We start from the raw sequence: 20,157 nt of genomic DNA on the forward strand, positions 1-20,157 counted from the left end.
ACTAATAAACTACTGGACCGATTTCCGCGCGGGGAAGAAGGGAGATAGGGAAAAATCGGAAAAAGTAAAAAGAAAGAAAGGAAAAATGGAAAAAAAGGGGAAAAAGGAAATGGAAAGGGAAAACAGAAAAAAAGGAAAGGGAAAAGGTAAAGGGAAATGGGGGAAGAGGGATTATAATTATTCCCTATTAAGAATACAAAATAGGTACCATATCGTATTTATTGGAAATTTACTAATTAAATTTCAATAATCTCTGTAATGCTATTATATTTCTTAATAAAACTAAACGGTTTATGTTATATAAACGACTTGAAAAATGCTCAAAACCAAGATTCGCCAATAAAGTTCCATTTCCTTAATAACAAAATAGTTAAATCCGTATTTTGTCTGATTTAATGCTTTCCTCAAATATTTTCTGAAATATTCTAATACTTTATTTTCAGTAATTTACTGTGCTGTATTTTATCCATAATTTTTTTTTTTCAGAAAAATTAACGATGTAAAAGAAGGAGTAGAAGGAATCGCTTTCGCTTTTAATGGCGTTGTATCAATTTTCTTATGTATTTCAATTATTCCATCACACAGGTAATTTTATTTCTTATATATATATATATATAATAAAATCATACTTAATTATCTTAATAAACAGGAAGAAAAGAAAGCGAAAAAACTTCTAAATGTCTACCTCTTCATTACTTTTGGGCTAATAATAAAATGAAAATATTTTTAACCCGGAAGGGGAAATAATTGAATTTTTTATTATGATAATTTTTTTAACGTGCTGGAAAAGAGCCCAATACTAATGTTACAGAATCTAATAAATAAAAATTTCATTTTTTTCATGATGTATCGCCACCACAAGCTTGAAGCTTATGAGTGGGAAAGCGGAATTTTTTAGCTTATGAAAAAATTCCATGCCTGACTGGGTGGGATTCGAACCCGGGAAATCCGGATGAAAAGCCCAGACACTACCACTCGCGCCACGGAGACCGGCAAATTATATAATTTACAAATTAATTATATTATTAATATTAATAATAATATTATAATAATAATTATATTATTAGGCCGGCAAATCTGTTATATAAAAGAGAATGTCCTGACTGATTCACTGACTCGTAATCAACGTACAACCAAAACTATTATAGGTAGAGACTTGAAATTCTCAGGGTACCTTCGTATCTTTAAGTAGATGTGCACAAAGAAAGGATTTTGCGAAATTTTAATTTTAAGGGGTTCAAATCGATAAAAAACTAAAAGACGTAAAAGCTACATACGCTATACTATATATTTTACGATTCCACTACAATGTTTCCGATATGTGTGTCCGCTATAAACTAAACGAACTACTGGAACGATTTACGCGCGGAGAAGAAGGGAGAAAGAGAAAAATCGGAAAAGGGAAATATGGAAAAATGGGGGAAAGGAAAACAGAAAAAAGGAAAGAGGAAGGGGGATAGGGAAATCGGGGAAGAGGAAGGGAATTAAATAAATTTAATTAAAATTAAATAAAATAATATTAAATTAAATTAAAAATAAATAAATAATTAAATTAAAATGGAATTACAAAATTAGAATATGTATAGCAAATAATTGAAGATGTCAAATGCAAAAAAAATTGGTTGAGTTTAAAAGCGTAGGTAAAGCATGAAAATGAAGTAATTCATTACATCTGTCAAATAAGTAATATTAATACATCGTGTGCGCGCGCACAGTGACAGTTTCGGTGTGTGAGTGCTCCAGAAGAATGCCGTTAAATTTTTACAGCTGTATTTCTCTGTTTAAAATAATGAAAAAAGTTCATAAAAAACATGTGTCCGGAAAAGACTTTTTTTTTTTAAATTAGGAATAACAAACAATTTTACCATAATTTTTGCTTAGCGCCAAAATGAACCTACACTGAAATTCACCGTAGACCAACTGGAATCGAAAACCGGGGAAGAAGAGAGAAACGAAAAATCGGTAAAGGGAAATAAGGAAAAAATCGAAAAAGGTGAAAGGGAAGAAGTGGAAAATGGAAAAAATAATAAAGGGGAAAACGGGGAAAAGGAAATAGAAAAAAAAAAGTGGAAAGAGGAAGGGGAAATTTCGGCATGTCAAAGATACTGTGTTGCCATGGCATTTTTCTCACGGGAAAATTCGCCGAGAGGATGTGGTCTTTGCCGATTGTGGATAGGACATAGGAGAACCACTCACGGTACCTGATGTCAGCAGAAATTCAATCCATATGCGTACGATGCAAGCGCCGCTTGACTGTGCGCCACATCCCTGTGGATTAAATACGTTATCCGGCTTTGCGTCGTAAGTTTAAATTGCCCAGGAATTTTCGTCAAATCCTGGGCAGGAATAAAGAAGTTTTGGACCAGGGGTGCTAATATTTTACATACTTTTTAATAGTGTTTTTAGATTTTTTTATAGTAATTGTATGTTTTGTGTCTTAACATTTAGTTTAAGCTTTTTGTTTTTAATATTTTCGTTTGTTCTGATTTTGTTTTTAACTTTCTACTTTTTACTTTTCTACTACGCTTTATATGGAAGTAAAACTTGGACGATCGGAGTATCTGAGAAGAAAAGATTAGAAGCTTTTGAAATGCGGTGCTATAGGAGAATGTTAAAAATCAGATGGGTGGATAAAGTGACAAATGAAGAGGTGTTGCGGCAAATAGATGAAGAAAGAAGCATTTGGAAAAATATAGTTAAAAGTAGAGACAGACTTATAGGCCACATACTAAGGCATCCTGGAATAGTCCTGACTGAAGAATATTGGAAGGACAGGTAGAAAAAATTGTGTAGGCAGGCCATGTTTGGAATATGTAAAACAAATTGTTAGGGATGTAGGATGTAGAGGGTATACTGAAATGAAACGACTAGCACTAGATAGGGAATCTTGGAGAGCTGCATCAAACCAGTCAAATGACTGAAGACAAAAAAAAAATGTTTTTGTGTCTTAACATTTAGTTTAAGTTTTTTGTTTTTAATATTTTCGTTTGTTCTGATTTCGTTTTTAACTTTCTACTTTAAGTTTTAATTTTTTATTCTATTAGGTTTTGTATTTATACTTCATGTTTTGTTTTCCGGGCTTTTTTATTTAATTGTTAATTTTTTTAAATTTAGTTTCTTAAAGCAAATACATTGTGTTCGGTCGATGATAATGCCGAAACGTTTTTCGCCCAGCAAAAAATCAACTAAAAAAAAAATTGACAAACCAGGGTACATTTACATCTCTGACCCACTATTCACAATTAAGATCGATTAGCCCATACAGCTTTCTTTCATAATCCATTTAATTAACGAAAATTTATTTACCTGCGTAAGATAGCTATTCCCTTGGATTCAAATTCAGCAATAATGAATATGCCACAATGAAGCTCCCGTTTTGAAACAATTCTTTAAAACTACGGCTCTTTATTTTTCCAATGCAATAAATTTTGGAAACCTACTCTGCCATTTTCAGCACTTTAAGTGTGTAACAAAAATGAAGTTTTGTCGTGTATTCGTACAAAACAGACTTTCCGATTTCTAAAAGGAGCATATAATTAGGAAGTATAAATACTCGTTTATAAAAGAGATCTGCAATTCCTTTAGATTACCTTATCGCTTAAAACTCCAGATCTACGCGGCATAACATACAGCAGTCAGAACGCTTTAAATACTGTTTTTTTTTTAGCCATGAGATTTATATTATTATTTTGCAACGTACTATAACATCCTAAATTTAGTCCTAATTTAACATCTTGCAGTTTTTCTTTTAAATATAAATCTACATTCATTGTTAGTATAAAAATTGATGCTTTATATTTTTCTACCCTTAAATTCCCACTTATCATCCATCTTTATTTTCCCCCTTTTCTGAAATCATTGTTTTTGACTTTTCTAAGTTGACCTTTAAATCCTTTGTTCAAAATAATTCTCAAAGTTAAAAAAAAAATTAAACTATTTGACGAAAAAATGTGTTACATTTTTCTCTATGATACGATGCGAGTTTAAATTAATTTTAAAAACATGTGTAAAGATTACAATAAATTTATAAATTGAATATAACCCGTTTCTCCGGTAGTGGCGATTTCAACTTTTCATTACGTCTAGATAGATTATTTGTATAAGAAAATATCGCTTTCGGAACGCCGGAAGGTGGAGGTAGATTTCACCGGTGTTAAGTAGGAAATAAAAAAATTTCCATTTTAAAGTTAAGAAAACTTCAAATTTAGTCAATACGACAATGGTTGCACGTGAAAAAGGTTTCACATGTTTAGCATACAACAAACCCCATCTTATAATTTCCGCAACATTTTGGTCATCTATTCCCGTAAGGGTTGGCCATATCAAAAATTGTTTCAAACAAAAGTTTTAGGTAATGTTTAGAGGACTAAGGACCACTTTAAACCGATTTGATACCGTGCCTATTAAGGAAGGTATGATTTTTTATCTTCCAAATCCCATTTTTTCATCCCCTGGGCCAATGGTTGGTGATATAAAAAAACTTTACTTAGATAAGTTTTAGGCCCTTATCCAAAGAATAGTAGGAACTTTAAATTAATACGATATTTTACTTAATAAGCAAGTTATAGCGATATATTGTTTTTTTTTTTCGAAAAAGCCTCCCCATTTCCACCTCCATCGTCCGATTTTGTCCGCTAACAAACTCGACCGAGATTTTTGATCGATTTACTTTTTGGAAATAATTTGAAAGTGATTGGCGAAAAATTACGGCAGTTATCGTGTTCGTAAGAAATATATATATATATATACATGCATATATGTATATAAACATTTTTGAGCTAAAAGTGTTGTGAAGAAAGAGGCAAATTTATATTAACTGAATCTCACGTGCATATATTTATAGAGTACATTCTTTCATTTTACGTAAACATATATAGAGCCATTTACATTCATCACAGACAGTAAAAGTAACTGACTCGTAGCGTGCGTGACAAGCCAGACTTTTGTTTTACAGTATTCACTTTTACAGACAGCAAATACTTGTTGTAATAGTTACTGACGTCATCGTGCTTATTAATTATGTAGCGTACACTTCTGTTTATCAAACCGATTATATAAACTTATATTAAAACTAACTGTAAAAGGACTTAATTATTGTAGATGATTCTGTCGGTCTGCGTGCGTCTTCACATCTGACTGGAGTCAAGGAGGCTCCACACATACGCCTGAGCAAATCAGTCCAGACTAACATTTCTTTGAGGAATATCCTGCTGCGGACGTCTGTGTCTGTGTCGGTTACGTTTTGCTAGTTATGAGAACGCCAGTATAAAATGCATTAAACATATTTGTCGTGTTTCCATAAAACCTTCTTCAGACAACCCAGACTACTTCGCAAAAACCCGCACGTAAATAGGTCCAGTAGTTTTTTAGTCTATAGTAGACACACATACGAATATTACCTTTTATATATATATATATATACTAGCAGACCTGGCAATTCTTCGCTATTGCTATATTTGAGCATATATATATTTATTAAATATATATATATATATATATATATATATATATATATATATATATATATATATATAGATAAAATGAACAAAATTGAAAGTTTGATAAAACATTATGGATCTTCACAAAATTTAATCTTTCACTTCTTCCCTTTTCCCCTTACCCCTTTCTCGTTTTTCCCCTGTTCCTTTTCCATTTCTCCTCCCCTTTCCTCATTCCATTTCCTTTTCCCATTTCCCCCTTTTCCCTTTTTCTATTATCCCTGTTTCCAATTTCCCATTTTCCCGGGCGTAAATCGGTCAAGTAGTTTTTTCTATAGCGAACATTAAAAAACATTGCCTTTTATATACATAGAAGAAGAAAGACAGTTTATATATTTGTTTCGTAATTACCTCAACACCAATGCCACCTAGTGAGTCCACTTTTCGCAAAAATATTTCTTTTCACGTAATTAATAATTTAATTTGAATATGAGCCAAATCAGACAACAAATACAATTTTTCGCAATATCTTGATCCCAGCGCCACCTAGCGGGTCCAGACTAATTCAAAAATCTTTGCGGGCGTGCGTTCAGTAACTCACCAAAGTTTCATCGCAATCGCATGAATGATATAGGAATGCATACGGGACAAAAAAAACGTTCAATTTTATATATTTATAAACGTTCATTTATATATCGATTTTAAATAATATTAATTAATTAATATTTAGAAAATCTATGGTATATTTGAGATAAAAATTTGTCAAGAGTGAAGCCAAGAAAGTTTTGCAATCCTTTGCCTGTTTTTTTCTTCCTTCACCAACATTAATTATGATTTACAAATAACAAGATAAAACCTTAATTTATACTCATTATTACCAGTATCATCGTAACTAATTAAAGGAAAGTAATTATTTTTTAATATCAAGGTATTTGTTTTAATGTAATATTTTTATTAATTAATATACTAATAAAAAAGTGAAAATGAATTTAAATCCTTATAACGGTAATTATGTTTATTTATTATTTCAAATAATTAAATTTAAATTTGAAACAAAGAAAACTGTTAACTCATGTAATTTAAAAAAAAAAAATTAACTTAATTGATTAAAATACTAGCCAGTAGATCTTTTGTAAGAACTAAAATTGTGTATAACTGTTGTTTGTTTGCTTATTTGGTCAGATATGTGTTAAGTTATTTACTGAATGACAAGGTTTTCTACCGTATGTCAAAACATTTCTTTATTAGTCAGCCGATGTACAATTGTTTTAATTGACAGATGACCTTATGTTATTTTTCTTGTATCATCTCCTGGATTACAGACCGAGTCAAAAGTTAAATTTATTTAAATATATAATCCTAAACTTACAACTAAGAAAGAACTTATTTTGTGAGAAATTCTTCAAAGATAGAAATTTTTTTCAGGGCGAATAACAGTTTCGAGTTATCATCACGATATATTTGTTGTACAAAATTTTTAATATACTGAAAAATTAATTAATTAAAAACTAAAAACTTCGAAACGCAAAAATACTTTTTCAAAGTAAAAAATCCCTTTCAGTACGCCGGAATGTACGTCCGCCTTCCGTAGTAAGTCATAAAAATTTAGCAGTTTTAACAAAAGGAGGAGCTTTTTAACTTCTCCTCTATCGAATTTAAATGAAAAACAATGAAAATAAAGCTTTAAAAATATTGCATAACTATTATATTACAATAACTATTATAATATATCTATAATATTGCATAACTATTGTTACTGCATAACAATTAATTATATGAATTAAAAGAGTTAGAGCAAAAAACAAAATATATATTTTTTAGAGGTGGATAATGAATTTTTTTTTAATTTCCAAAAATATTCATGAATAGATTAACAATTTGCTTAAGTAATTTTTTTTCTAACTGTAACACCCCCTTAATTAAAGCCAAAAATAAGAAAAAGGATATTAAAAAAATCCCTTTCACCACGCCGGAAGGCGAAGATAGATTTCACCGGTGCTAAGTAGGAGATAAAAAAGATTTCCACCTTAAAGTTAAGAAAAACTTCAAATTTACTCAATACGACAATGGTTCCATGTGAAAAAAATTTCATGTGTTTAGCATACGACAAGCCCCATCTTCTTACAATTCCAGCAACATTTCGATCATCCCTTGCCGTAAGGGTTGGTCATATTAAAAATTGTTTCAGACATAGGTTTTAAGTAATGTTTAGAGGACTAATGACCACTTTAAACCGATATGATACTGTGCCTATTAACGGAAGTATGATTTTTTTTTTTGTCTTCGAAATCCCATTTTTTCATTCCAGGGTCAATGACTGGTAATATAAAAAAACTTTACTTAGATAAGTTTTAGGCCCTTATCCAAAGAATAGTAGGAACTTTAAATTAATTCGATATTTTACTTAATAATAAAGTTATAGCGATATTTTGTTTTTTTCGAAAAAGCCCCCATTTCCATCCCCATGGTTCGATTTTTCGACCAAGATTCTGGGTCGTTATATTTTACGTATCAATTTGAAAGTGATTGGTGTAAAATTACGGCAGTTATCGTATCCACAAGAAAGTAAATAATTATATATAAATATATATATAAAATTTTGAGCTGACGGTAGTTTTGGGATCTGGGGGTTGTGAAACGCGAAGATATGTTGAAATTTTCCGGAAGTCGAAACATGGTACTCATTACAATTACAAGGTAGCTTTCTTATGAAATCTAACTAAAAGTCTGTAACGCAAACTAAATGCGAAATAACACAAAAATATATCATCACATTATATATCTCAAAACAATAAAATCGCCAACTGCATTGCAGTAAATGGTATAAATAGCTGAAATATATGACAATTCAAATACTTGAATATGAAGCGAATGGCCTTAAGAAATCGTAAAACATAAGATAACATTTAATTATCTCTTAGAATAGTTCACATGTTAACCCCTAGTTTAAACTAGCAACATAATATCGCATAACAGATACAACCCACTAGGATGTGATGCACATTTAGTGGCAGTCGCAGGGAGCACAAACGGGTGCATCTGTTTGAGTCATCAAATACAAAGTTCGTCCCACAGGAAAGGTGACTCATGTGAAATACAATACAAGACGTTGTTTATTTTCAGTTTATATGACTTTTTAGGCTCCTTATGAGTCAATAAACAACTGGAAGCGTTGGAAAAATTGTTCGAAACAATTCTGATACCCAACCTTTGAAATTGCCTGCAATACCATTGTCGTAGCCCTCTGGATATCTGAAATATGGCGAAACGATGAAAACACTCGAAATACTGAAAACACCATGTTTCATCACCTATTACGATGCAAGACATGAAGCCTTGCTTCGTCCCTAGCGGCAGATCTTTTCATATCTCTGTAGTGTTCCACTCTGCAATCTTTTTGATCATCAGTGAGTGAGTGAGGCGCAAAGCGACAACAGATCTTTTTGCCCAAATTTTCAGTTAGAATGTGATGAACAGTTGTTTTAGGAATTCCAGTGATCTCCTCAATTAATCTAACAGATGCACAACGATCATTTCCAAGAATTTCAGGCACTTTTTGAGCATTTTCTTCTACTCGAAACGTAGATGATCCTTCTGGACGTGGATCATCTTCAATGCTCTCTCTACACATCACGGAACTTTGCATACCAGTTAAAAACGTTTTTACGATTCATTGCTTCACTACCATAAACGGTTTGTATCATTTTAAAAGTGTTTGTGGCACTTTTAACTTGATTTAAAACAAAACTTAATGTTTGCACGTTGCTCCACTGCTCCTTTCACGAACGAAGTTCGAAACACACTGTTAAAAGTTTTGGTTATTACGAGCAGTCTGTGATGCCAGCGCTGTTAAATTTAAAACGGAATAGTACGCTAGTTAGTTTATGCATCCGTTAACAGATCGCGTTAGTAGATACGAAAATATAAAATCAGTCACCTTTCCTGTGGGACGATCTGTGAGTGTGATTAATGTACCTTATTCGCAAACGGTAAATAATAATAACTTTCTTTCAACGTTTATTTCTACAGAAAGAGCTCCACAGTGATATAAGATTCTTAATTGGGCGAAGGTTTCCTTGTTCAAGGTAGCATCCCAATTACTTTGCCACTTTTCGCTTGTCGTGAACTTTTTCCAAACTGGAAAATATCCATTCTTCCAGATATTTGAAATTATCTACTTTCCCAATTTTTTTATTATCTATACTAAAGAAATTCGGGCAGTTTTAATCATTAGCCAAAATTTTCGTTTTCTCGAACCCGATTTTTAGTCCCATTTTAGCAGCTTGTTTTTCTAATTTTTTACTTTGTTATTCAGCTTCTTTCCATTTTATTATTATAGAAATTTATGGAATGAAAATAATATCATAAATTTTTCCTGTTATTTAAATCTAATCTTTTATTTTCTTAATGTGTACCCTGCAATTTGTTCAAGTAGTGAACAATAAAGAGAAATAAGCAATCCCTCCAAACGGCCCAATGAAATGAACATGATATGATGACGTATAAATGAGGTAGAGTCTTGGTGCACGAGGTACAATGAGGTACAATCACAAGTCTCATTCGTGAGACGTGTGATTAATTGAACCCCAGCCACCAAAGTATAACCCACCGGGTTGGTCTAGTGGTTAACGCGTCTTCCCGAATCAGCTGATTTGGAAGTCTAGAGTTACAGCGTTCAAGTCCTATTAAAGCCAGTTATTTTTACACGGATTTGAATACTAGATCGTGGATACCGGTGTTCTTTGGAGGATCTCAGGAATGGTCGAACTGAGAATGTACAAGACTACACTTCATTTACACTCATACATATCATCCTCATTCATCCTCTGAAGAATTATCTAAACGGTAGTTACCGGAGGCTAAACACGGAAAAGAAAGAAAGAAAGCCACCAAAGTATACCGGTATCCACTGTCTAGTATTCAAAAACGTATTAACCAACTAACTCTTACTAGGATTTGAACCTCAGAATCTTTAACTTCGAAAATCAGTTGTTAAACAAGTAATTTTCGACGACGAGTTAACCATTAGACCAGTCCTGGGTGGGCTAATTTGATGGACTAAGTCTAATTTGAAAGAAATATTTCTTTGTTATAGAATGTCGTTGTCTACCAGTTATCTCTTCCGTTTTTGGTATCTAAGTTTAATTAATAAAAACTATGTGAAATCTGTTGAAAAATAAAGATATTAATAAAATTCAGGCAGTCAAAATTATTAATTAGATTTGATTATTAATTTTATCGAGATATAAAATAAGTTATTTCAACTAATCTATGATCAGAGTCGACAGACTATCTCTTATGTTTTTTTTTATATTTGCAGCAGATTTCTTGAAATAAATATTCACAAATTAGTTCATCGCTCCGAGAGAAATATTTAGTTTAGAAAGTTCAAAAGAAAAAAAAATTAAAATTGTAACTTACCAAAATTTGATACACTTAAATCCTGTTCTTGACAATTGTAGATGGAAGTTAACATTAAAGTTATTAATACTGTGGCAAAGCTTGTACACATCTTGATATATTTTTCTGATAACGTTAAATAACTTTCTTGGAAAAACATTTTTTTTCTTAATTTTAATCAATGTATTTTTTAATAATCAATCCAGAAATATTTTAACTATTAACATAACATTTCCTAAAAAAAGAAAAAAAAACAAAGAATATAAGTAAAGATTTATTATTTAAAAATTTATTTTGAAGTTTTAAAATATTTATTTCAGTCTTTTAATAATAAATACATTTATCGCGGTTGATCTAAAAAAAAATCAGTTACATTTTAATAAAGACGTTTACTATTAAACTAATTTCAGGGGAGAAATATCTGATCCATTTGACATAAAACAGGACTCAGACAAGGAGATGGACTGTCACCGCTTTTATTCAACTGTGCCCTTGAATTTATATACGGGATTGGAAAAAAATTAAATAAAGATAACGTTAAAATAGGAAAAGATATCTCAGTAAATTTCCTAGGCTTTGCGGACGATTTAGCCCAAAATATAGAATAGGCCAGATACCAACTGCCAACACTGGAAGAGATTGCAGGAAAAATTGGTCTAAAAATTTCATACGAAAAAACCAAAATTATGGTGAGAGACCCACTATGCATAAGCAAAGTAAAAATAAACAATAATGACATAGAACTTGTAGAAAACTTTAAATATTTGGGGGAAAACATCACACACAACCTCCAAGAAAATTCAAACTGGAATGAAAGAATAAATAAACTCATCAAAGCCACAATAAAAACACGAAACATCTAAAACAAAAAATGCATGTCCATAAACACAAAAATAAGACATTATAACTAAGTTATCCAACCAGAAATACTTTACGGATGCGAAACCATATTTGGACCGTACCAGACAAGGTTTACCGAAAAACTGGAAAAGATTGAAAGACAGATTCTGCGACGATGCATCGGGAAAAACATTAAAAAAGATGGGATTTGGAGAATTATTTTGAACGAAGAGATTTACAAAACGATCATCCCGATAACTAATAAATTTAGAAAGAAGAGAATTTCCTTTCTAGGACATATTTTCAGAATGGAAGAGACCAGACTTATCAGACGGATAATCGAACTTTTCTGGAACAAGAAAAGTTCCAGAAAACTGGTTATACGAAGTACAGAAAGACATGGAGGAATTAGACATTACCCGTGAAAACCTAAAATCGAAAACCGGAAACTATGAGAAATTAAAAAATAAAGAAACAAAATTCCTATCAAAACCCAAGAAAACAATAAGCCGGGTGTACTCTGAACAAGAAAGGGCAAGAAGATCTGAAACCCTTAGAAATTACTGGCAAAAAATAAAAGCTGAAACACAACAAATCAGCAAGAAAAGAAAGAACTTGCCAAAAAAAAATGAACTAAAGTGATCCATTATGGTCTTAAAAGCAAAAAAAAAAAAAAAAAAAACTAAAAACTAATTTAACCTGAGTTTTAATGACTTGGCATATTGATTTAGGCTATAGACTGTTTAAACTCATATTGAGGCAGTAACTTTGTTTTCGATGGAGAACGCTGGCGTAGTGGATAGACTCAATTAATAAAGACTTGCAATGATGCAATTGGAATAATACTTTAAATTGAAACTATTTTTTTTTTTTTTATTTTCCCGAAAATTAGAGCGAGAATATTAAAGGAAAAAATATGGTGATTAGTCAAAAATACTGTATCGAGTTTTTTGCTAGGCAAAATGACTTTGCAAAGCAATTTTTGAGAAAATTACCTTCGTTATTGAAAAAAAAAAAACGGAAGGATAAAGAAATGTAAATTAAATACATATGTAACAACAAAATTACCTAAGTTATTTAATAAAAAGATAACTTTTTTATACTGAAATTGTAAAAAATTTCGGTTTTCAGATTTCAACGGAAATATCCACTTTCATTATCCCTGAATCTATTTTAATTAGTTTCGGCGTGACATCTGTACGTACGATTAGCACAATATGCTAATAGTTTCGCAAAAACGATTAGCAGTAGAATGTTGAAGTTTTGATTTTAGGATTGTTGTAACATCCAGTTGTGCATTTCCCCTTTTAATTGCAATCGACTAGACCCATAAGTTTCCAAAAAAGCCCAAAATCCAAAATATTTGGATTTTGAATTTTTTCTTAACTGCAGTAATGAGCCCTCGTTCAGAGATTTTCAACGATATATCATAAATGGTACTTACTTTCATTTGTTCCAGAGTTATAGCCAGATAAAATTTAATCAGTGAAATATTTCCTACAATTCTAAAATAAAAAGTTAAAATCGTTTTTTGGGGTGAAAAAATCGTTTGTTTTTTTTATATTTTTACTTCCTTGTACAAAATAAAGAAAGTATTGTGATCGCGAAAAATTTCAGTTTTTAGATTACAACAGAAATATATATTTTGACCATCCCTGAGTCCATTTTGACTGGTTTCGGCGTGACGTATGTACGTATATCGCATAACTTAAAACGATTAGCCGTAGGATATTGAAATTGTGGATTTAGGACTGTTGTAACATCTGTGCACCTCACCTTTTAATTGCAATCAGCCGAACTAAAAATGTCCAAAAAAGCCCAAAATCCAAAAAAAATCTGGATTTTGGACTTTTTCTTAACGTAATAAGCCCTCATTGAGAACTTTGCAACGATATACATCATAAGGGTACTTATTTTCATCGGTTCCAGAATTATAGCCAAATAAAATTAAATTTGGATCTTTGTTAATAATTATTAACGTCTGATTGTAAAAAAAAAACTACAATAAATAATAATTCAATAACGATAAAAAAAATCTAAAAAAAATCAGAAAGTTAATAGTAAAACAAAATTTTATATACTTTTAAAAATGTTTAAATGTAATTTAATAGACTTACAAGGAAATCATGTGGTGTCCACATCAGATTTTTTTTATTTATTATTTTCCCGATTTCCGTGGCGGAGTGTTCCGTTTCTGGCTTTCATCCACAGGTCCTGAGTTCGAGTCCCACTCACTCATGGCATTTTTTTACACGCTAATTTATTTATCATTATCACCCACCGGCAGCTGCTAGACTAAAATGGAATATAGAAGAGTTAATTGGCGTTCGTTCTCTATCTTTCAAGTCAATATAGGCATTCAACGCATCTATTTATTCTTCCAAGAGAATAGATTGTTGGCATTTAATTGTTAAAAAAATAAATAAATAGAAAATATCTATTACTTAATACTTCATAAAGAGACGTCTCATTCATTTGGTACGAATTAAATTCGTTTTGGAGTATAATAGTACCGTCTAATTTAATATCAACCTTTGTACCTTCCTAGAATTATAATCTTTGATTCTTATTAATTTTCAGTTTAAGCTTTTTTAGTACTTTAGATAGTGTTTCTAACATAATCTCCATTCCTCTTGTTGATTCCGCCAGTAACAAAATATCATCTGCAAAGCGGATACAATGTATGGATTTTCTATTAATCTGATTCCTTTTGTTTTTTCTTTCATTTCTACAATAGCTTTTTCAATAAACAAATTAAACAGAAACGGTGACAGTGGGTAACCTTGCCTGACTCCCCTTCTTATTTTGGCCTCTTTCTTTAACCCGTTGATTTCAATCTCCGTTTTATACAGATTCAGAATTAATCTTCTATCCCTCCAGTCGAGCTTTATTTCCCTCATTGTTTGAAATAGCAATTCCCAGTCCACTTTGACAAAGGTTTTTTCTAAGTCTACGAAAGTTAAAAAGGTCTTTCTATTAATCCCAAATCTTCTCTCTAATAACACTCTCAGCGCTAGTATCGTCTCTCTAGTTTCCTTTCCAGATTTGAAACCGGACTGGTCTTCTCTCAAATTTGCCTCAATTTTCCCTTTATTTGGCTTTTAACAATGTTTAGCATTATCCTTGAAGTGTGGGATAACACACACTATTGTTCTGTAATTGGTGCAATTCATTGCAGTTCCCTTCTTAGGAATCATTACAGTTTTGTTATTTATAAAATCTAGCGGCGGTATCGTTCCCTCTTATTTATATTGTCGTTGATTGGCTTCAACAGCTCGTTATAGTCAATAGCCCTGAGAAGGGCTGTTGTCGTCGAATGGCTTAGACGGCTCGTAATTCATAACCTTGTGGTGGCCCTGAAAATGGCCGTTTTTTGGGTTAGTTCTGAGAAGAGCTGTTGGGTCCGGAAGCTGGTCTCCGGCGAAGTGGGGGAGTTGCGGCTCGTCCATTGAAGTCCGACCGGGCTTTTCGTCAGCGGCAGTTGGGTCCCCACTACAGCGTGACAGTGGTAACCCCAAATCCCCGCAGTGTCAGGTCGGCGTCGGCCGTCCTTCGCCGGCGCGGCCGAGGCGGTTCTCGCCGAGCGATCCCACGCTGGACCGGCTCCTGCTGCTGAGTCCGCCGACCAGGGCGCTTGAAGCCAGGCGAGCTGGAGCTGGACCGGAAGGTAGCGTCCGCGTCTAGCGGCTCCCTCCACGGGCCGACCAGGCCTACTGCTCCGACGGGGATGTTGGCATCCGCCGGGAGGTCCCACGTTGAGGCGGCCAGGGAACTTCTGTCTTCTTCCATCTTCTTCTTGGTCTTCTCCAGATGGTGGATGAGAGTGGTGGAGCTGCAGCGCCGCTATGGTGGGAGAACTACGCGGTATAAACATGAGCAATATAAATGTGTGTGTGTGTGTGTGTGTGTGGGCGTGTGTGTATAATGTATATATATATATCTGTAAATAAATTAAAAAAATGTATACCATATACAAAATTGTCACCCACACGCACTTTAATTATCCTATTGTTCCGTTCCACGTCGAGCCGTCCGGTGCTGCGATCTAGTGGGTGCTAGCGCTAACCGGAAGTTAAGTTGTACTAACACTCTACGTTAGAATCCCGCGCAGTACGGTCGCATTTTTAACTTCGTCCGGATGGATAATCAGTGTTAATCATAGTTACTAGCATTCGGCGCTCGAATCTGATCCAAGGCGGTCACGTCATACTTTTAGTCCGGATGGACTCCATTCTTTGTTCGGATGAACGTTAGCTTTAATGTTGTATTTAATTTTATATTTTTTTTATTTTTATATGTCAAGTTATACGTAGTTATGTCAAGTTATACAAGACAATAATTCATTAAACCATTATTCAACAAGCAACAAGGCGTTGTCTTCATTCATCACCTATGAAAATACAGTCCAACCTCGCTCTAAAATCTGTAATTACCTGTATTAGTAATTATCCTATATTTAAAAGCAATGTTTTTTTTTACGGCAGTCGTATTTTTATTTCTTTGTACGAAGTAAAGGAAGTATTGCGATAGCGAAACATTTCGGTTTTCATATTTCAACGGAAATATCCATTTTGACCTTCCCTGAATTAATTTTGATTAGTTTCGGCGTGACGTCTGTACGTACATATGTATGTAAATCCAAAAAAGACTTATTTGAGGACTTATTTGATGAATAAGTCCTCATTAAGAGCTTTTCAACGATATATCATAAGTAGTACTTATTTTAATTGGGATCAGAGTTATAGCCAAATAAATTTTAATTAATGAAATATTTGGATCTTACAAGGGAAATGTATATCTGTTCGAATCAGACTTCATCTACTTTTTTTTTAATTTAAAATATTAATTTATTAATAATTATTAACCTCTGATTGTAAAATAAATTTACGATAAATAATTATTCAATAATAACAATAAAAAAAAAAAATGTGAAAAATATCACAAGTTATTAATGAAATAAAATTTTATGTACTTTTAATTTTACAAAAATGTGTATAAGTAATTTAATTTAAGTCATGTGGTGTCCACATCAGATTTGGTGAAACATCTGATTATTCGTTTTTGTTATCATTTTGTAGATGGTTACATCATAATAATTTAAAAAACATAATATTAGATAGATATAAGTCAGACATTTATTTAAAGAGTAATAAAGGGACTTTTACTCTACCCTAAATTTCAGTTAAGATTGCTGAATAAATAATTGCATAAATATTTGATGTTAATAAGCAATATTTTAGCAATTGTGTAACTGTCACTTTATTAAAGAATTTGAGGATCGTATCTCACTTTCAATTGAAATAAGTTTAAATGAAGTGCAGCAAAAAATGTGTATATGTAATTTAATAGGTGTACAAGGAAGTCATGTGGTGTTCACATCAGATTTTTTATTATATTGTGAGCTTATTGAAAATATTCTACGAATAATTTTTTTTTTTCTAGGATTATAATTAAACAGAAATTAACTGTTTACCGGTTAATATATTTCTTAACCACAAACTATACAAAAGAAAATAATAATTATAATCATAATCATTACTACGTTGTTTACAGCACAATTTTAATTACAAAAAATTAAACAATTAAAATCTTCATTATTATTTCAGTAATAAAATCAAGATGTGAATAAAAGCGTCGATATATTTATGTTATTATTTTAATTACACCGTTTTTAATTATTACATTTTAAAAATCATTATTCGTAATTAAATTACGTAATAATTAATAATATAGAATAATAATAATATAGAATTAATAATGTTTATTTATAAATAAATAACTATAATTAAATATGTTATTTATTAATAAGTCATAAAATGATAAATAGTTGGTATTTCAAAATAACTTTATTAATTACAAAAGTTTGACACATACCATAACCAAACCTAAACAGCTTTATTATTTGTTAGTTAAAGTCGCATCAACTACTACGTTCGCCTGGTTATTGTTGGAAGATAACCTCTTACCTAAATATTTCAGCATTTGGAAAGACTCTCAGGAGTTAAGAAGAAGGGCTTTACATATGCTGAAGCGTAATGTCTGTTGAATCGGTTTAGGATTAGTACACGGATGGGAATGCCACAAGTGGAATTCTCATCGGTAGCATTTTGACTGAGGCCAAGACTTCAAAATGTCTTGAGGCTTGTTGAAGAGGACAGAGGTAAAGCCTCTAAGGGCTAGGTACGGAGGAGGTGGTGTGGCGACTGGATCCGTCACGTGGCGGGTGTCTTCCCTTTTAGGTCAAGATGTGTGCGGTTATGGGTTAAATACAAATTTACCAGATCCTTATCAGGAATTAAGAACCTTAAATCAAAGATTTAGCAGACAAGAACGCTACCGTCTGTACAACTGGGGCTGTCACTTTTTAAAGTGTCAAATTTTTACTTTCCCGTCTAGATAGCGCTATAACAGAGCTATAGCGCTAAGTACTAGAAAAGAAAGTAATATGATCAGTCCAATTTGGGAATATGCGTTTTTCACCGGATGTTGATTTTTCGACATCTAAGGAACCCAAAAAACCGGATGGAGATTTTCCGGATGTTAATGTTCGTATATAAGTGTGTTTGTTCAATTTTAAGCCTCTAAGTCATCTTATACTTCAGAATTACTGAACCGATTTTCACCAAAATTGGTCAGATTACTTCTATATATGGTTCATTGATGCAATTAAATTTTCAACTTAAAAGATCAAGGGGGTGAGACTGGAGTAAGGTCACTCTCAATATCTCGAAATTTCTCCTATTTAAAATCATATTTTTCTTACATTTGTTAACGATTAAATAATAACAATATCTCCAAAAAAATTTAGCAAAAACGGACCCCTACCTCCAAAAAAATGCTCTAACGACTAAAATGTTCGACTACATCGTAGTAGTGTGTGACGTCACAGGTTAGCGGTAGAATTAAATAAATGGAATAATATTTAAATTATAGAAAAGTAACTCGATCTGGCTGGGTCTCAAACTCGATCGCCCGGTTGACTCGGTATCTGATGCGTTAAGCCTCGTGGCTACACTTGTCTGCTGATCGTCGCCGCTAGTACCGCCATACCCGCGCGAATTAAATACGGTATACGCGCGCACTTTACTTAGAATCATTGAATTAAATAAACGAAAAAATATATTTAAATAAAATGATAAATATTTTTAATTAATTTTTGTGCGTGTAAGCCGTGCATGAGAAAAAACCCACAGTTGTAGGAGTTGCAAGTAGTCCTACAACTGTATCGTCAATTTTTTTAATTTATTATCTTACTTAATTTACTTAATATTATTTAATTTATCATCTTAATTTATTAAGTATAATATATTACGGTATGTATATGAATATAATATATTATAGTAAGTATAAGTATAATATAGTATATTATTACCAAAAATTAATTAATATAATCTGTGTGTCTAAGTGTATATACAAGTTAAATTTACTCGAAGGTACTCTGGGATCCAGATTGCATCTGTTATTCGAAGATTAACCCTCGTTAAAAAATCGTTTGGTAGACTCAATCAAGTAATGATCTCAGCGCATAGTCTAATTGAAGTTAGATGTAGGAAGAGTTTTTTTGTGAAACCTCGGTGTTAAAAAAAGGTGAGGGGATCACGCTTCCGCAAATCGGTTAATTTGACAGTTGAGGGTTGAAGTTACGGTAGGTAGTAGTGGTAGGAAGAGGCCATACGAAAGCGATAGTAGCTTGTGTAAATACACTGATAGAAACGCTTTCTTTTTTCCCCTGGGACGGACATACAATCAAGTAAAGCTCAGCCCAGGAGAGCGTCCTTCAACTCTAAGAGGGTCTCCCCACCTACCGGCTGTACGTCCGGCATGACAGTTCAGCCCCCCCCCCCCCCCACCCACCCCCCGGTGGATATTTTTTATCGCCTGCCTCTAATCTCCGAGAAGAGGTGCACCGGACCCGACTATGTCGTTCCCGGGCCCCTCCCTGGAGACCGGGTCTCGGTCTATGCTTTTTAATACCTCACGCCTCTAACCGCTGATCAGGGAGCTTGGGGCTTGACCAAGTCGCCCCAAGCCCCCCAACCCAGCAGCCGGGTCTGGGTCTTTTATTTTGCCCCATCCCAGCCTAAGGACCTCGGAGTCCCCGGTCGATCATTGTAACCGACACACCTCGACAAGCCGGTCCTCACGACCGGGGCTATCCGTCCTTCTCTAACTCTAAAATCCACGCCGGCGCTCCTCCTCGACTTTGTTGCGTAACACGATAAAAATTTCTGCCGAGGCATTTGCATCAGAGACATCCTGACAGAGGCCAAACTGATGACTGTGTCGTGTTATCAAGTTTAGAGGGTCTAAAAGACTACCTCCCGTAAAGTGCATCATGGCTAACAGAGAAGAGGGGTGTGGCGACCGGGATTCTCACAAGATGGGTGTCTTCCCCTACGATGTTCAGGATGCGTGTGTGCCAGCTAAATTTATTCGTAGGTGCTCTGGGTTCCAGATCGCATCTATTATTCAGAAATTA

General features: G+C 33.1%; 1 protein-coding gene and 1 long non-coding RNA gene across 3 annotated transcripts in view; one reads left to right on the forward strand and one right to left on the reverse strand.

The window, feature by feature from the left end:
- Positions 1-11,067, reverse strand: part of Jhbp16 (Juvenile hormone binding protein 16) — a 35,668-nt gene extending 24,601 nt beyond the window's left edge. Inside the window, exon 1 of the mRNA XM_075380091.1 lies at positions 10,860-11,067. Within this exon, the coding sequence (XP_075236206.1) occupies positions 10,860-10,998 (139 nt within the window). The 5' untranslated portion in view covers positions 10,999-11,067. The remainder of the gene's footprint in view (positions 1-10,859) is intronic.
- Positions 1-20,157, forward strand: part of LOC142333152 (uncharacterized) — a 116,170-nt gene that overhangs the window by 12,227 nt on the left and 83,786 nt on the right. For both annotated transcript variants that reach the window (XR_012758542.1, XR_012758541.1), the window contains exon 2: positions 487-585. This is a non-coding gene — a long non-coding RNA (uncharacterized LOC142333152). The remainder of the gene's footprint in view (positions 1-486; positions 586-20,157) is intronic.

Source organism: Lycorma delicatula, chromosome 12 (genome assembly GCF_047948215.1).
Source record: "Lycorma delicatula isolate Av1 chromosome 12, ASM4794821v1, whole genome shotgun sequence".
Classification (NCBI taxonomy): domain Eukaryota; kingdom Metazoa; phylum Arthropoda; class Insecta; order Hemiptera; family Fulgoridae; genus Lycorma; species Lycorma delicatula.